Source organism: Stegodyphus dumicola, chromosome 2 (assembly GCF_044657685.1).
Source record: "Stegodyphus dumicola isolate Sdum_Otavi_A_Nest chromosome 2, ASM4465768v1".
Taxonomy (NCBI): domain Eukaryota; kingdom Metazoa; phylum Arthropoda; class Arachnida; order Araneae; family Eresidae; genus Stegodyphus; species Stegodyphus dumicola.
This window is the reverse complement of record NC_140769.1, coordinates 252241572-252263344: the sequence shown is the minus strand read 5'-3', so window position 1 is coordinate 252263344 and position 21773 is coordinate 252241572. Positions and strand designations below refer to the sequence as shown.

At 34.3% G+C, this 21773-nt stretch overlaps 1 protein-coding gene across 5 annotated transcripts in view; it reads right to left on the bottom strand.

Moving 5' to 3' along the window:
• Positions 1 to 21773, bottom strand: part of LOC118194705 (uncharacterized) — a 61645-nt gene that overhangs the window by 26475 nt on the left and 13397 nt on the right. For 3 of the 5 annotated variants that reach the window (XR_015039838.1, XR_004759137.2, XM_035365893.2), the window contains exons 3-5: positions 12718 to 16653; positions 2886 to 3089; positions 19 to 242 (exon numbers count right to left, since the gene is read on the bottom strand). Coding sequence is in view for 2 of the 5 variants with exons in the window: in XM_035365893.2 (XP_035221784.2) it covers positions 19 to 242; positions 2886 to 3089; positions 12718 to 16653 (4364 nt within the window). In the remaining 3 variants the exon portion in view is untranslated. Of the gene's footprint in view, positions 1 to 18; positions 243 to 2439; positions 2591 to 2885; positions 3090 to 12700; positions 16654 to 21773 lie in introns of those variants that run through there. The other 2 variants (XR_004759138.2, XM_035365906.2) reach the window with 2 other exon arrangements.

The window sequence follows — 21773 nt, the reverse complement described above, 5'->3', positions numbered from 1 at the left end:
ATTTTTTATGAAACTCACCTCATGCAAATTTCATTTTCACAAAGAGGACAAAACCATTTTGCTGACGTAATATCGGCTTTGTTGAAAAACATACTGCAGTCAGGAGCTGGGCAACAAGCATAGCTTTCTGCATTGGTTTGGATATGTTTCTTTACAAGTTTCTCCAGAAGTTTCTGGAACTTCTCAGAATTTTCGCCTAAAATGTGAATAATGTCATCAACAGAAATTTTCCTATTGCAGTCCTGCAAAAAAAAAAAAAAAAAAAAAAAAAAAAAAAAAAGAAAAGAAAAGAAAAAGAGCTATTAATTTAAGGGGAAAAGTAAAGATACTGCATCTTCAACATTTTCTCTACAATTCTAATGAAATATTTATAGTGTATTTTATAAGCCTTCTGGTAAGATAACATAAAAAAAAGAACTAGTTGGAATAATGAGGCACATTAATGAGAAATCACAAAACACAATGTAAGTCTTCTTCAGCAAACATAAATTATGCTAATTATATATTTTTGACACTACAGAAATGAATGTAATGCCAGCACAAACAATTAGCTATTTATATGAAATAAAACTAATTTATTTAAAAGTCTGGTAAAAAAAGTATATAATATTTTCATATATTTTAAAAAATTCTGTGATTTTTTATGCGCACAAAAAAAGGGGGTACAGTTCTGTATCTCCCATTTTACTGCACCGATTGAAGAAATTTAACTTGCGTTTTTCATGTCTAGAAAGCGCGACTTACGATATATATTAGACTTTATACCATTGTTCGAACATGCGTATTTTGACACAAAATTTGCTGAGAAACTTACCTAGAAATTACCCAGAAATTTATCTTGGGGCACTTTTTTCAGTTTGCGCCAAGAATAATTCACTTAGCGAAATTGGTAATTTATGGTAACCAATTTTCCTTTCCCTTTTTGAACTGTGCACGAGCGGAAAAAAATGGATAATGCATTCTTTCAAATAACTTTAGCAAAATGCGTAAATCACATTTGGCGTTATTATCACTTATATGCCAAATTTCGCCAATATGTAAATTCACGTATATCTTGGGATATTTTAAATAAAAAACTCTAATTTTTTGCAGGTATGTTTAAAAATACATCTGTAAGATGATGGCAAAAGTTAAACATAACATAAAAATGTTTTCGAAAATTTTTTAAAAATTACAAAAAAGTACAAATTTTAAAAACAAATCAGAAAAGACTGAATTTTATTTGGATTGACCCTGCATTTTGAATTTTTAAAGAAGAAATTAAGCAAGTTCAATAAAAAAAAGTGTGTGTGTGTGTGTATTTAATTATGGCAAAGCACACTAGGACTATCTGCCTAAGGGGAGGGATGCCTTCGTGGAGGACTTTCTAAGGGAAACTGGCTCGTATACACGTTACACATGGGGAAAACCACGAAAACGCCCATGCAGCTAGCCCGTTCGCGGGATTCGAACCTCGGACCGAACTACCAGTGTTCAGCGACTTTACCGCTCGGCCGCTGGTAAAATAAAAAAAAAATTCAATAAAAAAAAAAAAAAAAGATAGAGAGAGAGAAATATTAATAAATATATACCAAATTCAATTAACATTTAGAAGCTAAAATTTTGAAAGCTAATTTTTTATAAACTTCTTGTGCGATTTTTATAAAACTTCGCATTTGGGCATAATTTGAGTCACAGAATGGAAATATGGAAAAAAATAGGTATGTCATTGCAGAAAAAAAACCCTATTTTGTGTCAGAATAGCTCTTAGAAGAATGCTACGTTGTACATCTAATACATATCCTACGTTGCGCTTTTGAGACATAAAACACGCCGGTTAAATTTAATCAGCCGGCCCAGCAGAAAGGAGGAAATAGAACTGTCCCCCCTTTTTTGTGTGTGTGTGCAAAGTGTATCCAGGAATCTAACGACTACTAATCTAACAACGATGAAGCTACAGTAGAGAGAAGCTACATTAAATTATTTGAGGAGTAGGGAGTAGTAGTGGACAATAATAAAAGTGGGCGAAATTCAAACAGAGAAACAGAAACGAAGCCATCTTATTACACACTGTAACGTGAATATTACTAGGTATTCTTATTGGAATGTAGGTTTCTTTCTTTTAAGGATATAATATTGCGATAGTTAACTGTAGTTTATCGCTAACTACTTTTCATTTGTCATGTTCTTACTGTAACCACGTCCGTCAGAAACTAAATTATTCACATAATTTTTCTCACTTAATTCTCGGCTGATAATTTTAGCTTAAAAAAGGAAGGGGAATAAGGGTAAATATACTGTCCCTACGTAGAAAATGCAACACCGGGAAAAATTGGGTAGAACGTGATGTTAAGTGATACACCAGCAGAGCATGCATATGTAAATAAGTGATGTTATTTATGGAAAGCTAATTCTATACAGTACTAAAATATACAAGGAAACAGTAAGATGTATGACTACCTTTCGCGGCTGTGTAAACTGCATCCCTACGAGGTACAGATTCTGTTATTCAGCGTTGCTATTTTTGCCAGATGTTTGAATCTTGAATATCGGTATCGCATTCTTGCTGCCGAAGTCGTATTACGTCGGTGTAGGTTTCTGAGTCAACCTCCTAGATTAAATTAAATTGTATAATCTTACTCTACAAGCTTTACATTTAGTTTGTTACATTATCTATAAGTCCCTCACCAAAAGTGGTTGGTGACAATGTAAGCACGTAATTCCGTGTCGTCTGCAAATAATTGTGTTCAATAAAAGGGTCTTTTGCACCCTTCCCGCGTTGTATTCATCTTCTAGTCTTTGCGATAAGTTGCAGCACATACTTCTAGTTGCAGTGTATGCTAGCAGAGAGGACTAGATCTTACACTATAAATGTATGAAATGTAATGGAAAGGATAATTACTTACTTCGGCTCCACAGCATAATGGATACTCCACTTCCATCAGCGCATGGATACATTCGGCGCAGTACAGATGACCGCAAGCCTCTAAGCGAAATGAGAGTGCACTGGGAAGGTCCAAACATATACAACAGGTTTCTTTACTTGCAGCCAAAGAACTTGATTTCAGATGACAAGCCTTTCGACTTAACTTTTTGATAACACTTTCGGCCTAGGAAAAGAAGTATTTAGTTTGTAGGGGTACTGATGAAGAACTGAATTGAAAATAAATAGTTTAGAGGTTCTATGATCTGGCTTATGGCAAAGCACTCAAGGGCTATCTGTTTAAGGATAGGGATCCCTTCTTGGAGAACTTTCTAAGGAAAACTGGCTCGTATACACTTTACATATGGGGAAAACCATGGAAATACCCATATGCAGCCACCCTGTTTGCCGGGATTCGAACTCCGGACCGACGCTGGTGGGCTAAATAGGTTAGAAATAAATCCTAACGCAAATTTATACTCATAAGTTTCCTTCGAGTTACGCTATATACCAAGTAATCAAAATTCAGGTACGTCCTAGTTATCTAGTAATAGCGGATTTCTGCATTCGATAGCAATGCAGTAATAAACATTACAGCTTAAGTTCCTTAAGAACTTCTCAGCTTTCATGGTATGCTGTTCGAAGACAAGTCGTACCTATTACAGTGAAGAAAATAAAAGTATTTCCTATAAATTAATTTGTACTGCTAGCTTTTGAAACGGGAATATCCTGTTATTTCACTTCCTGCTTCTCGTTATTTCATTTCGTTAGCATTCATTTAATTTTATTAGCTAAATTCTAAATTCCACTAGGCTTCCAGACATCCCGCTTTGACCGGGGCTATCCCAGTCTGATGGTGTGGTCCCCGTGTCCCTGCCAGTTTCCCATTTTTGTTCCAGTTATTTCGTCAATTTTTAAAAGTGTCGGATAAACAAGAAGTAAAAAGGTACTTGCGCATTATCGCAACATCCTTGGCGCACTTTGGCGAATTTTGCGAAAGAAAAAGGAACAATTATTTTTATCATAAAATAATTATATATGCTGCGATGAAGTAGTCTACATTTGATACATCTTTCTTGATTTGTGCGCAGGTGCTGGGAGTGTCCCCACTCCTGACACCTGAAACACCGGATCGGTCGTTTTCTGGGTCGTTTTCTGTGCTTGTACTTGTCGTTCATCGTTGACGATGATGACCACGTTGACGCTAAACATATTGTTTAAGTTGTGGATTGCATATCCATTCTTACTTTTCTTTAATTCAAGAAGCCAAACTGGAAGCTTTTCTGAGTTGTTCTTGACGCTTCTGCAAAACTGCTTCACTTTCAGGATCGGAAAATTTCGTCTCGCTAGGTCAGTAAAGATTGCTTCTTCAGAAATTTTATCTGGGAGTTTTCAGAATAACTTTGAGTGGCTCATAAGATATGTATGATGAAGTATACTTTTCGTTTTCGTGAGTTGCAGTACTCAAAAGAAACATCACACGAGTACAATCCTACTCACTAAACATCCGTAGTTTTATTCCGCTGACGTTGCGCGAACGCAACACTGGAGAAAGCGAGTTTTTTATTTTCAATGTAAATTTATGTTATAAATGCTTAATTTAATATTTGTTATTATTTTCATGAGAAAAGAAACATTACGTGTAGTTTTGGCGGTTAATGGGTTAAATAAGCAGCATTTTGGTGCATGTAAAAATCGAATTTTTTCCTTATGTTTAAGCTACAATTTTTATATCCGGCATATAACTCGCATTCGAAATTTCGGTCCTATTTTTTTGTGTTAAAAGTTGCCATTATACCCTGAAATATGCGGTAGTTTAAAATCTGTTTCTCTGACCCTTGTTTTTTTCCTTACTGCTTACTCTGGCGATCGCAAAACCTTTTCTTTTTTCACCACTTTTTCTATTACTAACCCTTGTAGTCTCTTTCGTTTAACGGTAGGTAAGGTAGGTGACGGAGGACTCGGACGCCTGATGCCTACCAGAGATAAACAGGCATGCGTCTCTCGCCTTCCTCTATCTAGTGACAACAACTCCCTGGGGCCTCAAGAGGCCACACCGGGAGTTCATAGAGAGCTCAAAAGGAGTTTACATGTCCAAACAGGGGCGTCACCATCGAGATAGATAAGGCCTGCGCGCTGAGTTACTACGTCACTGCTAGGGGACCGGTCTTCGCGCAGTTTAGCTTCCTTGCTAAACACACGTTTTTTTAAACCTATTCTATGAAATTGGTATCTCATACTATAAAATCAGTCTAAAACAAAATTACAAGCGGCAATATAATGCTTTACAAAGCTTATACGAATATGAAATATTTTCATTTTCTTTTGTTAATATTTATTTTCAAAACAAAATTATTTGAGAATGGTGTGGTGCTTTTAAAAGCAAATCATTTCTTTGAAGAAAAATTGGTTTTAAAATTCAAGTAGCTAAAATTTTTACTTTGATTTTTCTGCACTGTCTTTGTGTCTCTCGTTGATTCTCATCACCGCATCAAATTTTTTGTTTCACCCACTACTTTAACAAAATGTTTGCCAGTGGGGACACATGTTATCTCTCATTCTATAATTATTGCATATTTTTATATCTATCATATTAATGTAGCAGGATTATAAAGCATCAAACGAATGCAAGAGACTACTTAATATTTAGACTAACATTTAAATGCCTTACATCAGTCAGAAAATTTTTCTGAATGTAATAAATTACTAAATAGTCTAGTCTTAAAATTATTTCTTACTTACATATTGTATGTTAATCTGTATTACAGTTAATGTTTTCCTCTTAATGCTACATAATTATTCGACAGAATATGTAGTTAAATTGAGATAATGTTTATTACATAGCTCTGAAGATTGTCAATATTAAAATTCCAAATAAGACAGGAAAAAAGTTTTTTAAATAAAGTTATACACAATTTTTTTGAAAATATTTTAAAAATATACGAAATACTTAAAAAACTTTTAGAAACTGAAATTTCTTGCAAATATTTACATCATACCTATTTAACTATAAGCGTTACCTCTGTTCTGAAAATATTTTTCTATTAATATTCACATGAAAAGAAAATATAAATCCTAACATCATGTTCAAAACTTTTCTGTATAATGTAAGCAATTTTTTTAACTTAACTTACATAGCTTTTGGTGGTGCCACGTACTCAAATTAAAGATTGTAATTTAAAAGATAATTAAAAAAATTGTTTTTAAAATTAATTGCATTGAATTGAAATACAATGAAAACAAGTATGTCTACATATGAATTCAATTACTACTGCTTCTTCAATAACTGTACATTTTTAAAATTTCATTTTGCAGTTTCGCAATTTAATTACCTTAATATGAATCTTACATACATTACTTTAGAAACTTTTCTATCATTCTCAGAAAGATTTATATTGCATAACAAATTTTAAACAAACTGATTGCATGATAATAACATATATAAAAGTGAACAGAAGCTATATTAGCTAAACATATGCATTTAAGTTTCATCATGATAAAATGATATTTAATGATTTGCAAAAAACATTGATATTTAAATTTAAGAACACAGTACTCTGTCAAGAATCAAATTTACTCTGCATTTGATATTCTACATATTATGTAATGAAATAAGTGTTATGCTTTTAACCCCTTAGAACAGTTATTTCATATAAAATTAGGTTCCAATTAAAATAAATAATCATAAATTTTGCTGACAATTTTTATATTACTAGTGTTAGTAATTATTACAAGGGATGATGCTTCAGATGTCAAAAGTAAACATAAATTCAATTCTTAAAACATAATGAATAAAAAATTACAACTTATAAAAGCCAACAAAAAGTTTGCTGAGGGTCCCTTAACCGTGACGTCACAAGCCAGTTTCGTTTCAGAGCGCAGGCCTTATCTATTTCGATGGTGACGACAGGGGCGACCTTTTGACATTGCTTGACTGATTACAGTTATGAGGCTTGTAGATCGGAGTTACAGAAGAGGGGCTCAGAGATAAGCACAAAATATATTTGAAAAATATATATATATATGTGGGATTTTAAATCCATAAATTTAAATCCTTAATATTTTTCCTCGCGCGCTGTCTAAATTTTAGCTGTTAGCACGAGTGAAATTGATAGAACTCTCGCCACTTTGTTTTATTAGAAGAGATATAAGATGTTGTTTTATAGATGTAAAATGATATAGATGTATTAATAGATGTAATAGATATTGTTTTATAGATATAAGATGATATATATGTTGTATTAATAGATGCAAAATATTATAGATGTATTAATATTTTATTAAATGTGTTTTGTTTGAGCATGAATTGTGATTTTGAAACTAAAGAACCCACAAAATTGGTGTCAGAATCGGGATCAAATTACAAGCAAAAAATAGAGGAATATGAAGCAATATTGGATGATAGAAGAAATATTTCTGTTAATAGTGAAATCGATGCATCAACTGCTCGAATTTTCAAAGACTCTTCTTTTGCTGCTATTGATGAAGATCATGAGCTAAAGCAAAATATTAGTAAGTCATCAGTTCAATTTCCGTTTTCACAGTTTTCAAATATGTATATAAATTTTAATGATATTGAAAGTTTGATTTCTAAATTTGATGGTAATCCTTATAATTCGGTTGAAAAATTTATTGAAAACTTTGAGGATGTATCTAATTTGTTCAAACTAAATGAATTACAGAAACTGATATTCGCCAAACGATCTTTAACCGGTAATGCATTGAAAGTGAAACAAAAATTAATTCGTGGAATGCACTTAAGGCTTTATTAGTAAATGAATATGGTGTTCAGTATAACTCTGCTCAGTTACATGAATTATTATCAAAACGTAAAATGCAGGAAAAAGAATCGCTATATGAATATTTTTTGGTAATTAAAAATATGTGTTCTAAATGTAATATTGAAAACGCCGCTTTATTTGAATATGTTATTAATGGTATAAACGATTCTTCATTTAATAAAGCTATTCTTTATGGTTGTAAAACTTTGGCAGAATTTCAGGAAAAACTTAAGATATATGAAAAAATTAAATTAGATAATGATAAAAGCCAATCCGTTAAGCCTAATTCTAAAACCAGAAACGAACATTTTGAAAGTAAAATAAAAACAAATATTCGTTGCTATAACTGCGGAAATCTTGGTCACGTGGAGAATTTCTGCAAAAGTAAGAGCAAGGGAAAAAAATGCTTTTGTTGTAATTTATTTGGACACGTAGCTGCAAAATGTACAAAAAATAAGACTACTATAAAAGATTTTGCCAGAGTAAATCATATATTTGTAAACAAGTAGTTAAATGACATGCATAAAACTGTATCGATAGATAATGTAGAAGTAAAAGCTCTGATTGATACAGGAAGTGATATAAATATAGTATCGGAAAATATTTATAAAATAATTGGTTCGCCTAATATTAATTCTTCCGACTTCATTCTCGTAGGCTTTGGTAATAATAAAGTAAAACCTATTGGTTATTTTAAAAGTTCCATACGAATTGATGATTGTGAAATTAAATCAAATATTTATGTTGTGCCTCAAGGAACAATGAAAGAAAATGCTGTTATTGGCAATGAATTGCTTTGTCAAATGGAAATTATTATAAACAAGAGCGGGATATCTATGAAAGCAGCAGAAGATGAAACTGAATTGAATGTAATGAATGTAAATGTAAATCAAGAAGATGAGTTAGATATTTGTTCGGGTATTAATAAAGCGCATAACTCTGAATTAAAACATCTAATTGAAAGTCATATTCCTAATAGAAATGATAACCCTATAGAGGAAACGGTTGCTGTTGAATTAAAGGAAGAGGAGTCTCAAGAAGAGAAAAGTGATGTTAAACGTGGACAAGGAAAATTGCAAAATTTAGAGGAAGAGAAGAACTCCATTCCTAAAGGAAGAAGAAAAAAACCCATCTAAGAATGTTCAATTAATGAATCCAGAAAACAACCCACTTCAGAGCCAAGAAGTTCTAGAAAAAGAAAGAATTCAAAATCTGAGAAATTGGTTGAAGTTAATTCTGATGAAACAGGAATATCAACAGTAAAAAAGAGTAAACAGCAAGATAAACTTCCAGCTGAAGAACTGGATCCTGGTATGTCTGAAAAACTTAAGAGAAGACAAGCCAAAGGAAAATCTACTAATACCGAAATGCATGTTATTTTAAAAGATGACCAACCTATTTCTTTGAGACCCAGGCGTTTACCAATTACAAATAAAGAACAACTAAAGCAGGAAAATATCTTACAAATGAGTTTGAATGCTCCTGAACAACAAGTTAGATCTTTGGAAAGAAAACTTTCTGTATCAGAACAGACTGTAGAAATATTACAGAAAAAACTATCAGAAGCAAGGAATGAACTAGAAGCTGCAAAATTTCAGATGAGAACCAAAAATAAAATCCTGTCTGAGAAAGAAAAAGAAGTTCAACATGTTAAATTGAAAATGCAAGAAATGCTAGCTTTAGAAGAAGATCGCATGAAAAAAATGATGAAGAAGAGATTATCTGACAAACAAGCAGAACTGGAAAGAAAGATGTGTATAACCGATGAAAAATTTCGTCAGCTACGAGAAATTCTTAATGCTGATGATTGGGAACATGATGAAGACCTGTGGGATGCCGCTGCTGTTCCAACAACATTTTCTAGTGCGACTTCAACTTACGAATTAACTAAACCTAAGACAAGGACCTATATGAGACACAAATCTTTCTTTGAAGAACCTTCTGTCCCCAAAACAAGATTTCCTAAAGCAATAGCAGTTAATGTAAATTAAATTACTTTTATTTCAGTCAATGTTATTTTTAAGATGAAATGAAGTTTTCCAAAAATGTTAAAGAATGAAGATTTTTTTTGACTTAGATGAAGATTTCTAAAAAATAGAAGGGACTGTTGAAGATGTTATAGTTGCAAGGATGAAGGACAATTAAGATGTTTCCTTTCAATTTTGTCCTTAGCACACAATCTTCCCCTCTCCCTTCGTACTTCTTTTCAGGTTTCGGCTTATTCTTGATGATGGTTCTTTTACTGAAGACAACGATGATGTAAGATGACCAGTGATTTATAATGTCAAGAGTAGAATAATGTCGTGGAGGTTGACGCATAGCAGGAAGGCCGAATGTGGGATTTTAAATCCATAAATTTAAATCCTTAATATTTTTCCTCGCGCGCTGTCTAAATTTTAGCTGTTAGCACGAGTGAAATTGATAGAACTCTCGCCACTTTGTTTTATTAGAAGAGATATAAGATGTTGTTTTATAGATGTAAAATGATATAGATGTATTAATAGATGTAATAGATATTGTTTTATAGATATAAGATGATATATATGTTGTATTAATAGATGCAAAATATTATAGATGTATTAATATTTTATTAAATGTGTTTTGTTTGAGCATGAATTGTGATTTTGAATTTTGAAACTAAAGAACCCACATATATATATATACAGAAAAAGAAGAACACTACCTATTCTGGTTACGCTGTGGCTTTTGCTGGGGTGAAGGCCTGAAAACTGTGAGCGGGACTCTGCCCATGTCCCGCCGAGCGCATACTTTCCGACGCTCGCCGGCTTTCGAACTTTACAGATAGTTGAACAAAACTTTTCGAGCGTGGTAGGATTGCTCACCAGGAAAAAGTCCTGAATTGAAAGAAGCAGGCGCGATATAATCACTTCGATCATCTCGACGTCTGGCCTCTTGCCGCATCATATGTTGAAAATTTCGGGAAAAAAAATTTCCTCAAAATAAATTCGGTCAGCTCCTTGACCTTATTGCTGAAAATTTATTGCTATATATTTGCTGAAAAGTTCAGCCTCTAATTTAGCTCAGTCCTTTACTATGCATTTTAATATTAACGCATTTTTAAACCCTGGCTTACCTAGCAGGAACTTTCCTATACCTTTGAACCAGCTTAACTCTCGGCCTTTCAAATTTGCCGTAGCAATCGTAACTTTCTGCATTTCCAGAATGCGCTATAATATGAAATCTAACTCTTCCAGAAACCACATAATGGAACTCTTTACGTCAAAAGCGGCAGCGGGTTTCATGGCGGGGAGTGCATGGTCACGCGTATGAAGCCAAAAGCCTCCATTGGGTTAACTTGTGGCAATGGGACTTGAAGCCATGAAAGGTTAGGTTAGGTTATTTAATCATGGCAAAGCCTCGAGGGCTATCTGCCTAAGGGGAGGGATGCCTTCGTGGAGGACTTTCTAAGGGAAACTGGCTCGTATACACGTTACACATGGGGAAAACCACGAAAACACCCATGCAGCCAGCCCGTTCGCGGGATTCGAACCTCAGACCGAACTACCAGTGTTCAGCGACTTTACCGCTCGGCCGCTGGTGGGCTGAAGCCATGAAAGACACAAAGTAAATTTTCCATTGTCCTGTGACATGGTTTGTAAACTTTTCGAGCTCCAAATGTAAGATTCTAACTAAACTAAAGTTACCTTTTTTGTTAGATTTTTCCTTGAACTGTGAAGCGACTATTCGCTAACTCCAAATTGTATCAATAACAACATGTGAAAAGGGTGAGAAAACCCTTTTATTCAACTCAAGTAATTGCAGTCGGCACTTGTCTTGGTTACAATCTGAGCCAATACTTTTGGATGTAACTCAGAATAGAAATACAAAATTAAAACCAAGTTAAATAATTAGCATAGCGGTACAGGGATAATTAAGGCAAGTCGGCTTTTAGCCCTACCACCGACGTAAACAAACCGGCAATTAAAAATCCACGGCCCTAAAATAACAAGCTTAAGTATCAGCGAAACAACGTGTCCGAAAGGCAGAAAGCGCTCTGTCTGAAGTAACTCAGACACCTTTCTACCCTACTTCGCATAGCTCGCGAAAATGAAATATTATTCTGGTAAGAAAACATGCGTTGAAAGCAAGAGCAATTAGGAAAGATTGCTTCAAAATAAAATTAACTGTTACGTAACTTAAATAAATCCCACAATCTAATTAAAAATATTAACGTTCTTATAGACTTACATTATGTATATGTTACGGTGCAACACCGAAATCCGGAGAATGTCGACTTTCACCAGTGAATGTCAACAATCACCTAGTCGCTTGGTGTATGTCCGAAATATTTTCCAAATACTCTTATTTCTGACTTACACTAGTAAATGTCGACATTCACCATGTACTTTCTTCTCCGTAATTCAGTCGCGAAAAAACGCACTTGAGAGTTAAAATAAGAACTTAAAACCCACGGTACATTCAAAATGTGAAAGGAAAATAATAGAAGTTTAAAACTTACTTAATAATACAGTACGTTCTAAATGAGAAAATAAAATAATAGTAATAAAAAACTTACTAAATTATGTGATTGAAATCTTATTTATTGCAACAATTTAAACTATTATGATACTTTATGACCTCTCTTTTGGACCTACACCAGAACATATCTGTGACTGTCGACATACACCGGTGAGGGTCCGAATGTACAAGAATGTAATGCAATATTCGATCTTTCACCGACGTATTTGGTGAATGTTGACATTCTCCGGTGAAAGTCGACATTCTCCAATTTCGGTCTTTCACGGTAACATATGTTTACTTATTTTTTAAATATACAGAAAATGTATAACTTTCCCATAAATATATATGCATCTAATATCCTATAAAATGCTTCGTTATCCCTAGGTCATCTCTATTGATAAACCGTATTAAACTTAAAAAAGCCAAATTTGAACCTTTCAGAATTATTTTATACTTAAGAAAGGTGTGTAGTGCATGATATAATAAAACTAAAGCAGCTCTAAAATTTTATATAAATAAACACGATTTTACTTACCCTGCAGGATTACTCACCCTTGCTGTAGATTCAGGACTACCGTACACTTCCATCTCACAGGATTTTAAATTGAGAATAGCAGACCTCAAACCACAGGCTTCAATGAAGTTTTCCAAATTAACCCCATATTCCATTATTACAGCTTTCAAGAGAACTCGTCTACTGCTTCCATCAGATAATCGGATGATCTTCACGTTTTCGTTTTCAGAGTCCTCTAAAAATTTAATTATCCTTTCCTTTGCTTTCTTGCGTTTCCAAATAGATCCATACAGCCTGATGACATTTCTTTTGGCATCCTCTATAATACAAAGGTCATTCTCGTCTTCATTACCTAAGATTTCTTTTTGCAAGTTTTTCAAAAATACGTGCCCACCATAGCAAAAAAGCTTTGAAAGTTCTTTCGAATCCTTACTTCTTAGGACTTGACCCTCCAGTTGCTCGTTTACGATGAATTTTAATTCTTCCATTATTGTTTTGTAATGTGTTAATAATTTCAGGATTTTAAAACTTCTGTTCTGATCGTCAATGAACTCGAACGTAAAGGGATCTGGAAATTCCTGCATCTTATTGCGTTTTAATTTAAGGAAGCAGTCATTAAATGCCGATTTTAGTGCATTATATATTTCCATTTTAATTTTAATCTTTGACTGACATACAATTAAACTAGAGATTTCCGAATTCCCAACTGTTTGGCCCGAAAGCCGCCGTGCTGCTTCCTCCAAATTCTCATCTTCATTCACATTAATGAAAGCTTTCATATCTATTGAAGATGGTTTTGGTGGAGGAATGATAATATTGAAAGAAGCAAGATCAGTGCATTCATCACATAAATCTTCCACTTTATCTTTGAGATCTTGTAACATTCGCTCCGTCGTTTCAAATTCAGGGGTATAAATAAGGCGAATTTCTAGTTTAATACCTGGCAAAAGACTATTTAAGTCATTTTCCAGATCCCTAATTCTTGCACTGGGAGGAAGTCCAGTAATATGCAAGGATTGTTTGCGGTTTTTGCTTATTCCAACCTTCACTTGGCACCCTAGCAAGGAAATAAATCTCTCTTCAAGTTCCCTCTTTCCTTCTCTAAAATCTTTGTCGTTGGAGAATGTCACAAATGCAGTACCATTGCAGTCTCTACGATTCCATGTTAAGTGAATGCTGTGATGTACGGAGATTGGTGAGTTTGCAGTAAACCTAATATATGAGTTATCTTCTACATTCAAATGGTGATCTACTTTAATTGAAGTTACTATTCCTCCACTGGCCCATTTTATTTCTACAGGTATTTTGCTATGCTCGCCCCTCAATTCTAAGATACTTAACTCTTCCCGACTTAGTGAATATTGTGAATGCTCTCGTATCATACCTATCAAAAGATTTTTAGCATTTAGAATCTGATGTCTTAAAGCATAGATGTCGACGAAACCTTTCTCTGCGGATGGATCAATTATAATACATGTGTCATTAAGTTGCTCATTGATATTTTGCTCTATTTGTTTCAGTTTCTGTCCCCTTTTGCCAAGAAGAAATTGCCTAATTATTCTTTCTGAGACTGGTTCTATACGTTCTGGGACTAAGGTTTCTTTCCTCAGATCTGAGAGCTGGATATCCAGTTTGCCTTTAGCTACACATTGTTCCACTATTTTTCTAGGAACAGCAGTAACATCAAAAAGAAAATCTCTGCTTGTTGAAAGCATATGATGGAAAATAAGGATTTCAGGTAAGTTCTGTGTATCATGTACCATGGACGATCGATGGATGAAACCAATGCTGCCAGAAGATAAAATACGGTATCCACTACGATAATGGCCAGTGGATACGCACAGATTAGCTTGGAAACATTCTAATAGCATCTGCAATATATCTGAAATATACAAATCCATGTCACATATTTGTTGTTCTATTTTTTGTTCCATGTGTTTATCTATATTTTCACATATTTCATTCACATTTTCGTGAACACTCTTCATCGTTTCTAAGTTAATAAAATTATCCTCACACCATGAGTCACTGTAGTTATTTTCTACCCACTCTTTGTATATATATAAGTAAGACAACACATCGCTGTCATTTCGTAAAAACTTAACTTTAATAGCATTTATTGTGTTTTGAACTTTTTCATCAGTGGAATACTGAAACACTCTTCCTTTGGCAAGAAAAAATGCAACAATCACTACAGCTTCAAATTTAAGTCCCCATTTAAATCCGAACATAATCAGTTTGGAGTGTTTGAAGCTGTAAGGTAATTGGGCAACCTTTTTACCAAATTCTGTTAATTTACCTCGTTTAAGGATTTCGTGCTTTTGCAAAAGTTTAATGGCATCATTTTTTAAATCATCGGAAAACGATTCCATAAATTCAATCGATAATGCCTTTTGAGGCCACATGTTGTAGATTTTAAGCATGGTATTCAAAGGATCAGATCGCAGGACTTGTGGATATTCTTCTTTTTCTAAGTTTTCTACATCGTATAATGGATAATAAACACCCGAATCAGTTACACCGGCTAAAGATTTTCGAATCTCTGCTCGGGCATTAGAAATATACGTAAGAGTTTCTACGTCTAAATTATTAATCGGATCGTACACATAAACTTTACGTACGCCACAATCAATCACGTGCTGCACGGTAGGATTAAATAACATCTCTGCGCCATCACTTGCAAAAAATACATTTCTTTCCTGTCTGCCCATTTTATTTTCTGTGTGAGAAATTTGATTGGTGTCCATCAATACATCACATTTCACCTTTTCCTTCAGTTTACTATGCACATTATTTGAAGCAGTTATCGCATTAGACAGTGAAGGAAAAAATGCAAGTATATCACCCTTAATTTTTAAATTGTGAATAGCTATTATTTTTCCGACAGCTTCAGTTATATAATTTTCCACTGGTGGAAGTGCACGATGACGCAGTTTAACAGTCACAGGAAAAATTAGTTCAGGCATTTCCAAAAGACAAGCCTTTGAAAAGTAATTTTCCAGTTTGAAAGCATTATCCTGATTTGATACAAGCAGTACAATTCTCGAATGCACGCATTGTGAAAGTATTTCACGCAATTTAGCCAACATTAGATCGGCTTCTAGTGATCGTTCCAAAGGAAGATTTAAAATTATGAACAAAGGTTTTTCAAATGATTTTTTCCAGTTAGCAAGTTCCTTTAAGAGCATTTCTTCGGTCTTTGTAATATCCACGTTTCTGAACTGAGAAAACCTGGAACTTATATTCTTTTGCAAGTCCAGACGCAGCGTTTCATTAGTTTCACATGAAATTAAATAATGATTTCGAAATTTCTTTTGAATGAAAATGGGCAATATATTGTTGAATGAATAAGAATAATCAGCTTGGACAATCACCACTTGATTTATCTCTAAAGCTTTCAGTATTTCATTAGCCACGCCATATGATGGAATATTTAATTTGAATAAATCATTTTCGAGTTGTATTGTAGATCTAATAAAATTTTCTTCACAGTTATACGATATCAAGTTTGCGATTTCTGCTAGAAAAGAGTTAAATTGTTTCATCTGCAGGTCTAGATTTTCCATTCTCCTTTTCAAAACATCGGCATAATTTCCTGGACAATTTCTGCGTTTTGATGCCCTTTGGAATTTTGTGTAAACATCCCGAATTTTCTTAATACTTTTATGAATAGTCGTCTCATATAATTCTTTATCGTAGCTCTCTAACGCAGCCAAAAGATTTTCCGGAGTGCGAGATATGCCGAAAGAATACTCTGCATCGTTTTCATTTACTTCACCTCTTGGAGAATAACTGGCTTTTCCTCTTCTGATTTGTTGATATCTCGGCTGAAATACACGTCTGTCACTTTTTGTCGTATTTGAATTGACTTCAGATGCATTATCTTCAGACGATGGGAAATTATACTCTCTTATAACTTCGAAATCATTCACTTGATTACGTGGGTAAGGTCTGATACCAGAATCTGCTTGTGCCTAAAAAAAAAAAAAAGAGGAAAACTGAAAACAAGTGCTAACATGAAATCAATAAGATTTTAAATTTCAGTAACTTGGACTGAGATGCAGAAACTAGGTACACCTCGCAAAAAAAAGGGGACAGTTCTCTATCCCCCGTTCTCTTGGGCTGATTGACGAAAACAAGTGCTAACATGAAATCAATAAGATTTTAAATTTCAGTAACTTGGACTGAGATGCAGAAACTAGGTACACCTCGCAAAAAAAGGGGGCAGTTCTCTATCCCCCGTTCTCTTGGGCTGATTGACGAAAACAAGTGCTAACATGAAATCAATAAGATTTTAAATTTCAGTAACTTGGACTGAGATGCAGAAACTAGGTACACCTCGCAAAAAAAAGGGGGCAGTTCTCTATCCCCCGTTCTCTTGGGCTGATTGACGAAAACAAGTGCTAACATGAAATCAATAAGATTTTAAATTTCAGTAACTTGGACTGAGATGCAGAAACTAGGTACACCTCGCAAAAAAAAGGGGGCAGTTCTCTATCCCCCGTTCTCTTGGGCTGATTGACGAAATTTAACTTGCGTTTTTCATATATCGAAGGCCCGACTTTGGATATATATTTGATTTATATATAGCAATTGTTCTAACATAGGTATTCTGACACAAAATCGGACTTTTTTCTAAAATAACATAAATTTTCTAAAATAAAGATTTTTTTTCACACTTCGATTTTACGACTCGAATTATTCCAAACAGGCGAGTTTTCTGAAATAGCACGAGTAGTTTTTAAATAATTAGCTCTCAAAATTTTAGCTCCTCAATATTAATTGAATTTATTAATATCTCTTTTTTTTATTTAGACACATGGCAATATGTCTGCCAAGTTCGGAAGAGACGGAAAAGAAAACGGCGAGACACCGGCCACGCGTATCTTACACGAAACATATTTAGCTACTTTCGACCCCCGCATTACCCAAAAGTTGTTAGTCCTACAAACTTGCAATTTTGTATGTCTGATTGAGCTCTCTTGAGCACCTAGAACCCCAAATTTCATTAATATGCCTCTAATAGTTATGTAATTATTAAGGTCTGAAAAGCGTCATTTTTATCACTCACTCACTGACTCATTCATCAAAAACCTACGCCACTTTTAAGTGACTTAGATACTTGAAATTTGGCATCAAGGTAGATCATTGGGCATATACACAGGAAAAAAATGTAAAACTTCAGAAAACTACATTATTATTAATGTTAAACCAAATAATACTCCTAACGAGGATTTGACAACGTTACAAATAGGACTGCTCCTTTCTATTGTAAGGGAATTGTGACACCAATGTAGCTTGAAATTTTTGAAAGTTTGTTTGTAGCTTGAGACACAGATATCTGTCTTTGTTTGAATGAAACTGTCTGTTGAGGCATTTACTTCTTCATTAGAGTTTACTATTTCAAAGGAGCGTATAATATCCTGCGAGCAGGCTATTATTTCGCTTTAAATTTGCTGTGGCCTCCATACGTTGTTTTGAAACGTCTCTTTATAGTAAAGTTGAGTTCTTGCAATTGAAAGGTTATGTAGCGGTGATCGCTTAAAGATTCCTGGTCTAAGACTTTCCAGTTGGAAACTATAGGTGCAATACTGGGCGTCGCTAGTGTAAGATCTATCCAGCTTTGGGCTGTAGGGTTTGAAAAGTTGGCTGGCCCTCCGAGACGTTAAGTAACATTAAGCTCTTTTCTTGTAGAAATTGACGTAGTATTTTGCCTCTTTTATTTTCTGCTTTAGCGACCCAGATTGGTCTGTGGGCGTTAAAATCGCCTGCTATAAGGTGTTTTGTTGATGGGGAAGAAGTTGAGGTTATCCCATTTCCGCAGGACACCTTGGAGTTTAACAGAAGGAGGTGCATATACTGACGTTAAATAAAGGGGGTAATTTAAAGTTTCCAGTTGTATGGTAACTGTGTGTTACGTGGTGAGGACAAGGATAGGGGTTAGAGGACCATTATAGATTATTGCTGATTTAGCTGTTGTGGAGAGGAAAGAAAATAGACCCGTTGATAAGTACAACTTTCTCGTTGACGGTACACAGGGTTCTTGTGCGAAAATCAGGTTTGTATGTTCTTCCTGGTATATTTTTAACGCATGTGGCAGAGTTATTTTTGCGCCTTTGGAGGTTTTTCTGGAGCATTCGTAGATTAGTTATTTGCTGTGTAGAAGGACTTTGATAAGTGGTATTGCTCGGAAGTGTCGAAATCTGCGACATCTTGAAAGTAACTCTGCTAGCTTTAGCCTGTAAGCTACGCAGTCTCGATACATACGAAATCGCGCTTTCGAGACATAAAAGTAAGTTAAATTTCGTCAATCCGCCCAGTAGCACGGTAGATACAAAAACGTCCGCCTTTTTTTTCTTTTGAGCAGGGTGTGCCATAACTTTGAGTAGTCTGAGTTCTTTAACCTCAACTGAATTACTTAGATCTCTGCAAAATATTATACTAGGTATTTCAAGAAGATAAAGCAGATTTCATTTGTTTAAAAATTCTCTGTTTCGTACAATTTTTTGTACGAAATAGGGAATATATATGCGTACATAACGTGCCATATATCACTAAACAGGCAAAAAACGAGGGTTATGAAACACGATATCTGTCCATTTAATCACATTCAGTATTCCTCATGAAGCCACCCTTTGGTGGTAAAATTTTAAGGCTTTCTCTTGTAAAATTGGTCCTGAAATGGGTGTTCCATGTTCCCTTTGCTGCCTGAACTACAAATAAAGCGCCTCACTCACATTTTCCCCCGTATTCACCACCTTCATACTTTTTCTTTCCTTTAAACTATCCGTGCATGCTCTTTTCACACACCAAGACTCGATTTCGGACCTCTTCTTTTTCACCCTATCAAAGTAGCCCGCCCAACACATAAATCCATTGTAATTTTTGTACACACTTTTCCCTTTGTCCAGGCTCTTTAAGGCATCTGGTTTCATTTCCATTGTCACGTTAGAATGTTTTCTTTTCAAACGAAATTTTCACTTCACAGAATACCAAAAGTTCCCAAAACTATGAAACACAAATACTGTGAACTGAGAAACAATGAATTCGTATGCGTTTAGTTTGCAAAAGATGCTGTCACGAAACTTCAGACAAGTCTCCTAACGTTTCGCAACGACAGAAAGGAATGTGAGCTAGCGACCAGCCACTATCTGACTTTCTTCCTATCCTCAAAAGAAACAAACAGCGTTGCCAAGTATTACAACATATCTTGAAATTTGTTAGGCAGTTCCTAGAATTAATGGCAAAAATTATAAAAAAAGAACACTCAAATCTTTGAATAGAATAGTAAATATATATGCATAAATAATAATTATATGTACTGTATGTGATATTTGCTCTGTTTGGCCTAGAGATATCTTTAAAAAGTTCCTAAAAAAATTTCGAGTTATACGGAATGTCGAGATATCAGGAGTCGAGTTTGTGGGAATCTACTGTATATGCTTCATGAAATACTCAGTGCTCTAATAATTGATTAAATATATAGTACAGATGAAGATATGATCAAAAATAAAATCTGAAATTATTCGGATTTTATATTACGTCCAAACGGGTTTAGAATTCCGCTAGACAGTCTCGTGCGCTGGAGATAAAAGGCTTTTATTCCCTACAGTGTTGCCACTGCTCGCTTTGAAATCGTTCAGTTTTTTAATCAAAATTCGCTAAAATTTTACAAAATATGAAACAGACAATAAAACAAATTCCAAATTTGGGCTTCCATGTTAGGTTCCAAATGTTAGGTTTTGTGATATTAGGGTGGAGGGATATGTTATTCAAAATTGGATGACTCTAAGTATCGTTGTTTTTTAACAGTGCGAAAAACATACATATGTTCATGCAGATTCTTTATTATTCAATTTTTTCAAATATAATACAGAGCGATAATATTTGGTGCTCAAATCACGGACCTCTCGAATACGCATCGAGCGTGCTGACCACTACAACACGAAGGCATGCTAAAAAGACGGGAGAAATACCTTATAAGTTATCCCCTTGCAGGCCTTCTGCCATTTTTCTAAATTTCAGGAAATCCTGGTGTGAGATCGTAAACAAAATTTTCTGTTTAAAGCTCCTTTAATTCCTTTTCAAAAGCTGATCAGTTGCTCCTCTGGGCAGTTTAGATCATGAGCACAGCATACTGAAACAAACTAAGCTGTTATTTATTTAAGGATCTGAAAGCAATTTGAAGCAATACCGCTTAAGACCGGAAAAAAAAAAAAAAAAAAAAAAAAAAGTCGTAGTAATTCGAGATGGAGCCTGTTGAACGGATGTTAACCAGAAATGAAAACTTTTGCTTAGTATTTGATGGATATCTACATCGTGGACATAGAAAATACGAAAACTGCATCAGTTGAGTAGGTATAGAAGATATAGATGCAAAGGAAATGTAAAGACCAACTTGTAATATGGAATTATAAACAGAACAACCCATTCCTACTTATCAAATATTACAGTCAAACGTTTGAAGTAAAAAGGACAATACAGATCTGCGTTAGAGAAGAAATTGCTAAACCAGTGTATAAAAGTTTTCATGAAGAATTTACCAAGACTGCTTATTCAAGAAGGTACGAATTAGTTGCTGACGTTCCAAAATATGAAAATGCAAAAACGACACTATGTAAAAACAAAAATATTAGGATGCCTTCAGGAACTTGCATTAAGTAAGAATATTGTCTGACTGATAATATAATTCGTTTGTCGGATAATAAATGTTATCCGAAGATAGGATATGCAAATAGGAGCAGTTTGCGCAGAGGGGTTATTAATTTCGTTTTGGCATTTTGCGTTGGCTCACTATAAACGGCGTTTCCCTTTTCACATTGTTGCCACCAAATATTAGACAATTGCATTATATTTAAAGAAATTAAATAATGAAGAATCTGCATGAGTCTGTGTATGTTTCTGGCATCGGGAAAAACAACGGTACCTAGAGACATCAAATTTTGAATAACGTAATCTTCTAAAATTATCTCTAGCGCACGAGACTGTGTATCGCAAATTCTAAAGATATGCTCTTTATAAATTATTTTGTGATATTGCTGTTGAATTGAATTTTATGGTTTACATGCAAAAAACATGATATTTAATAAATAAA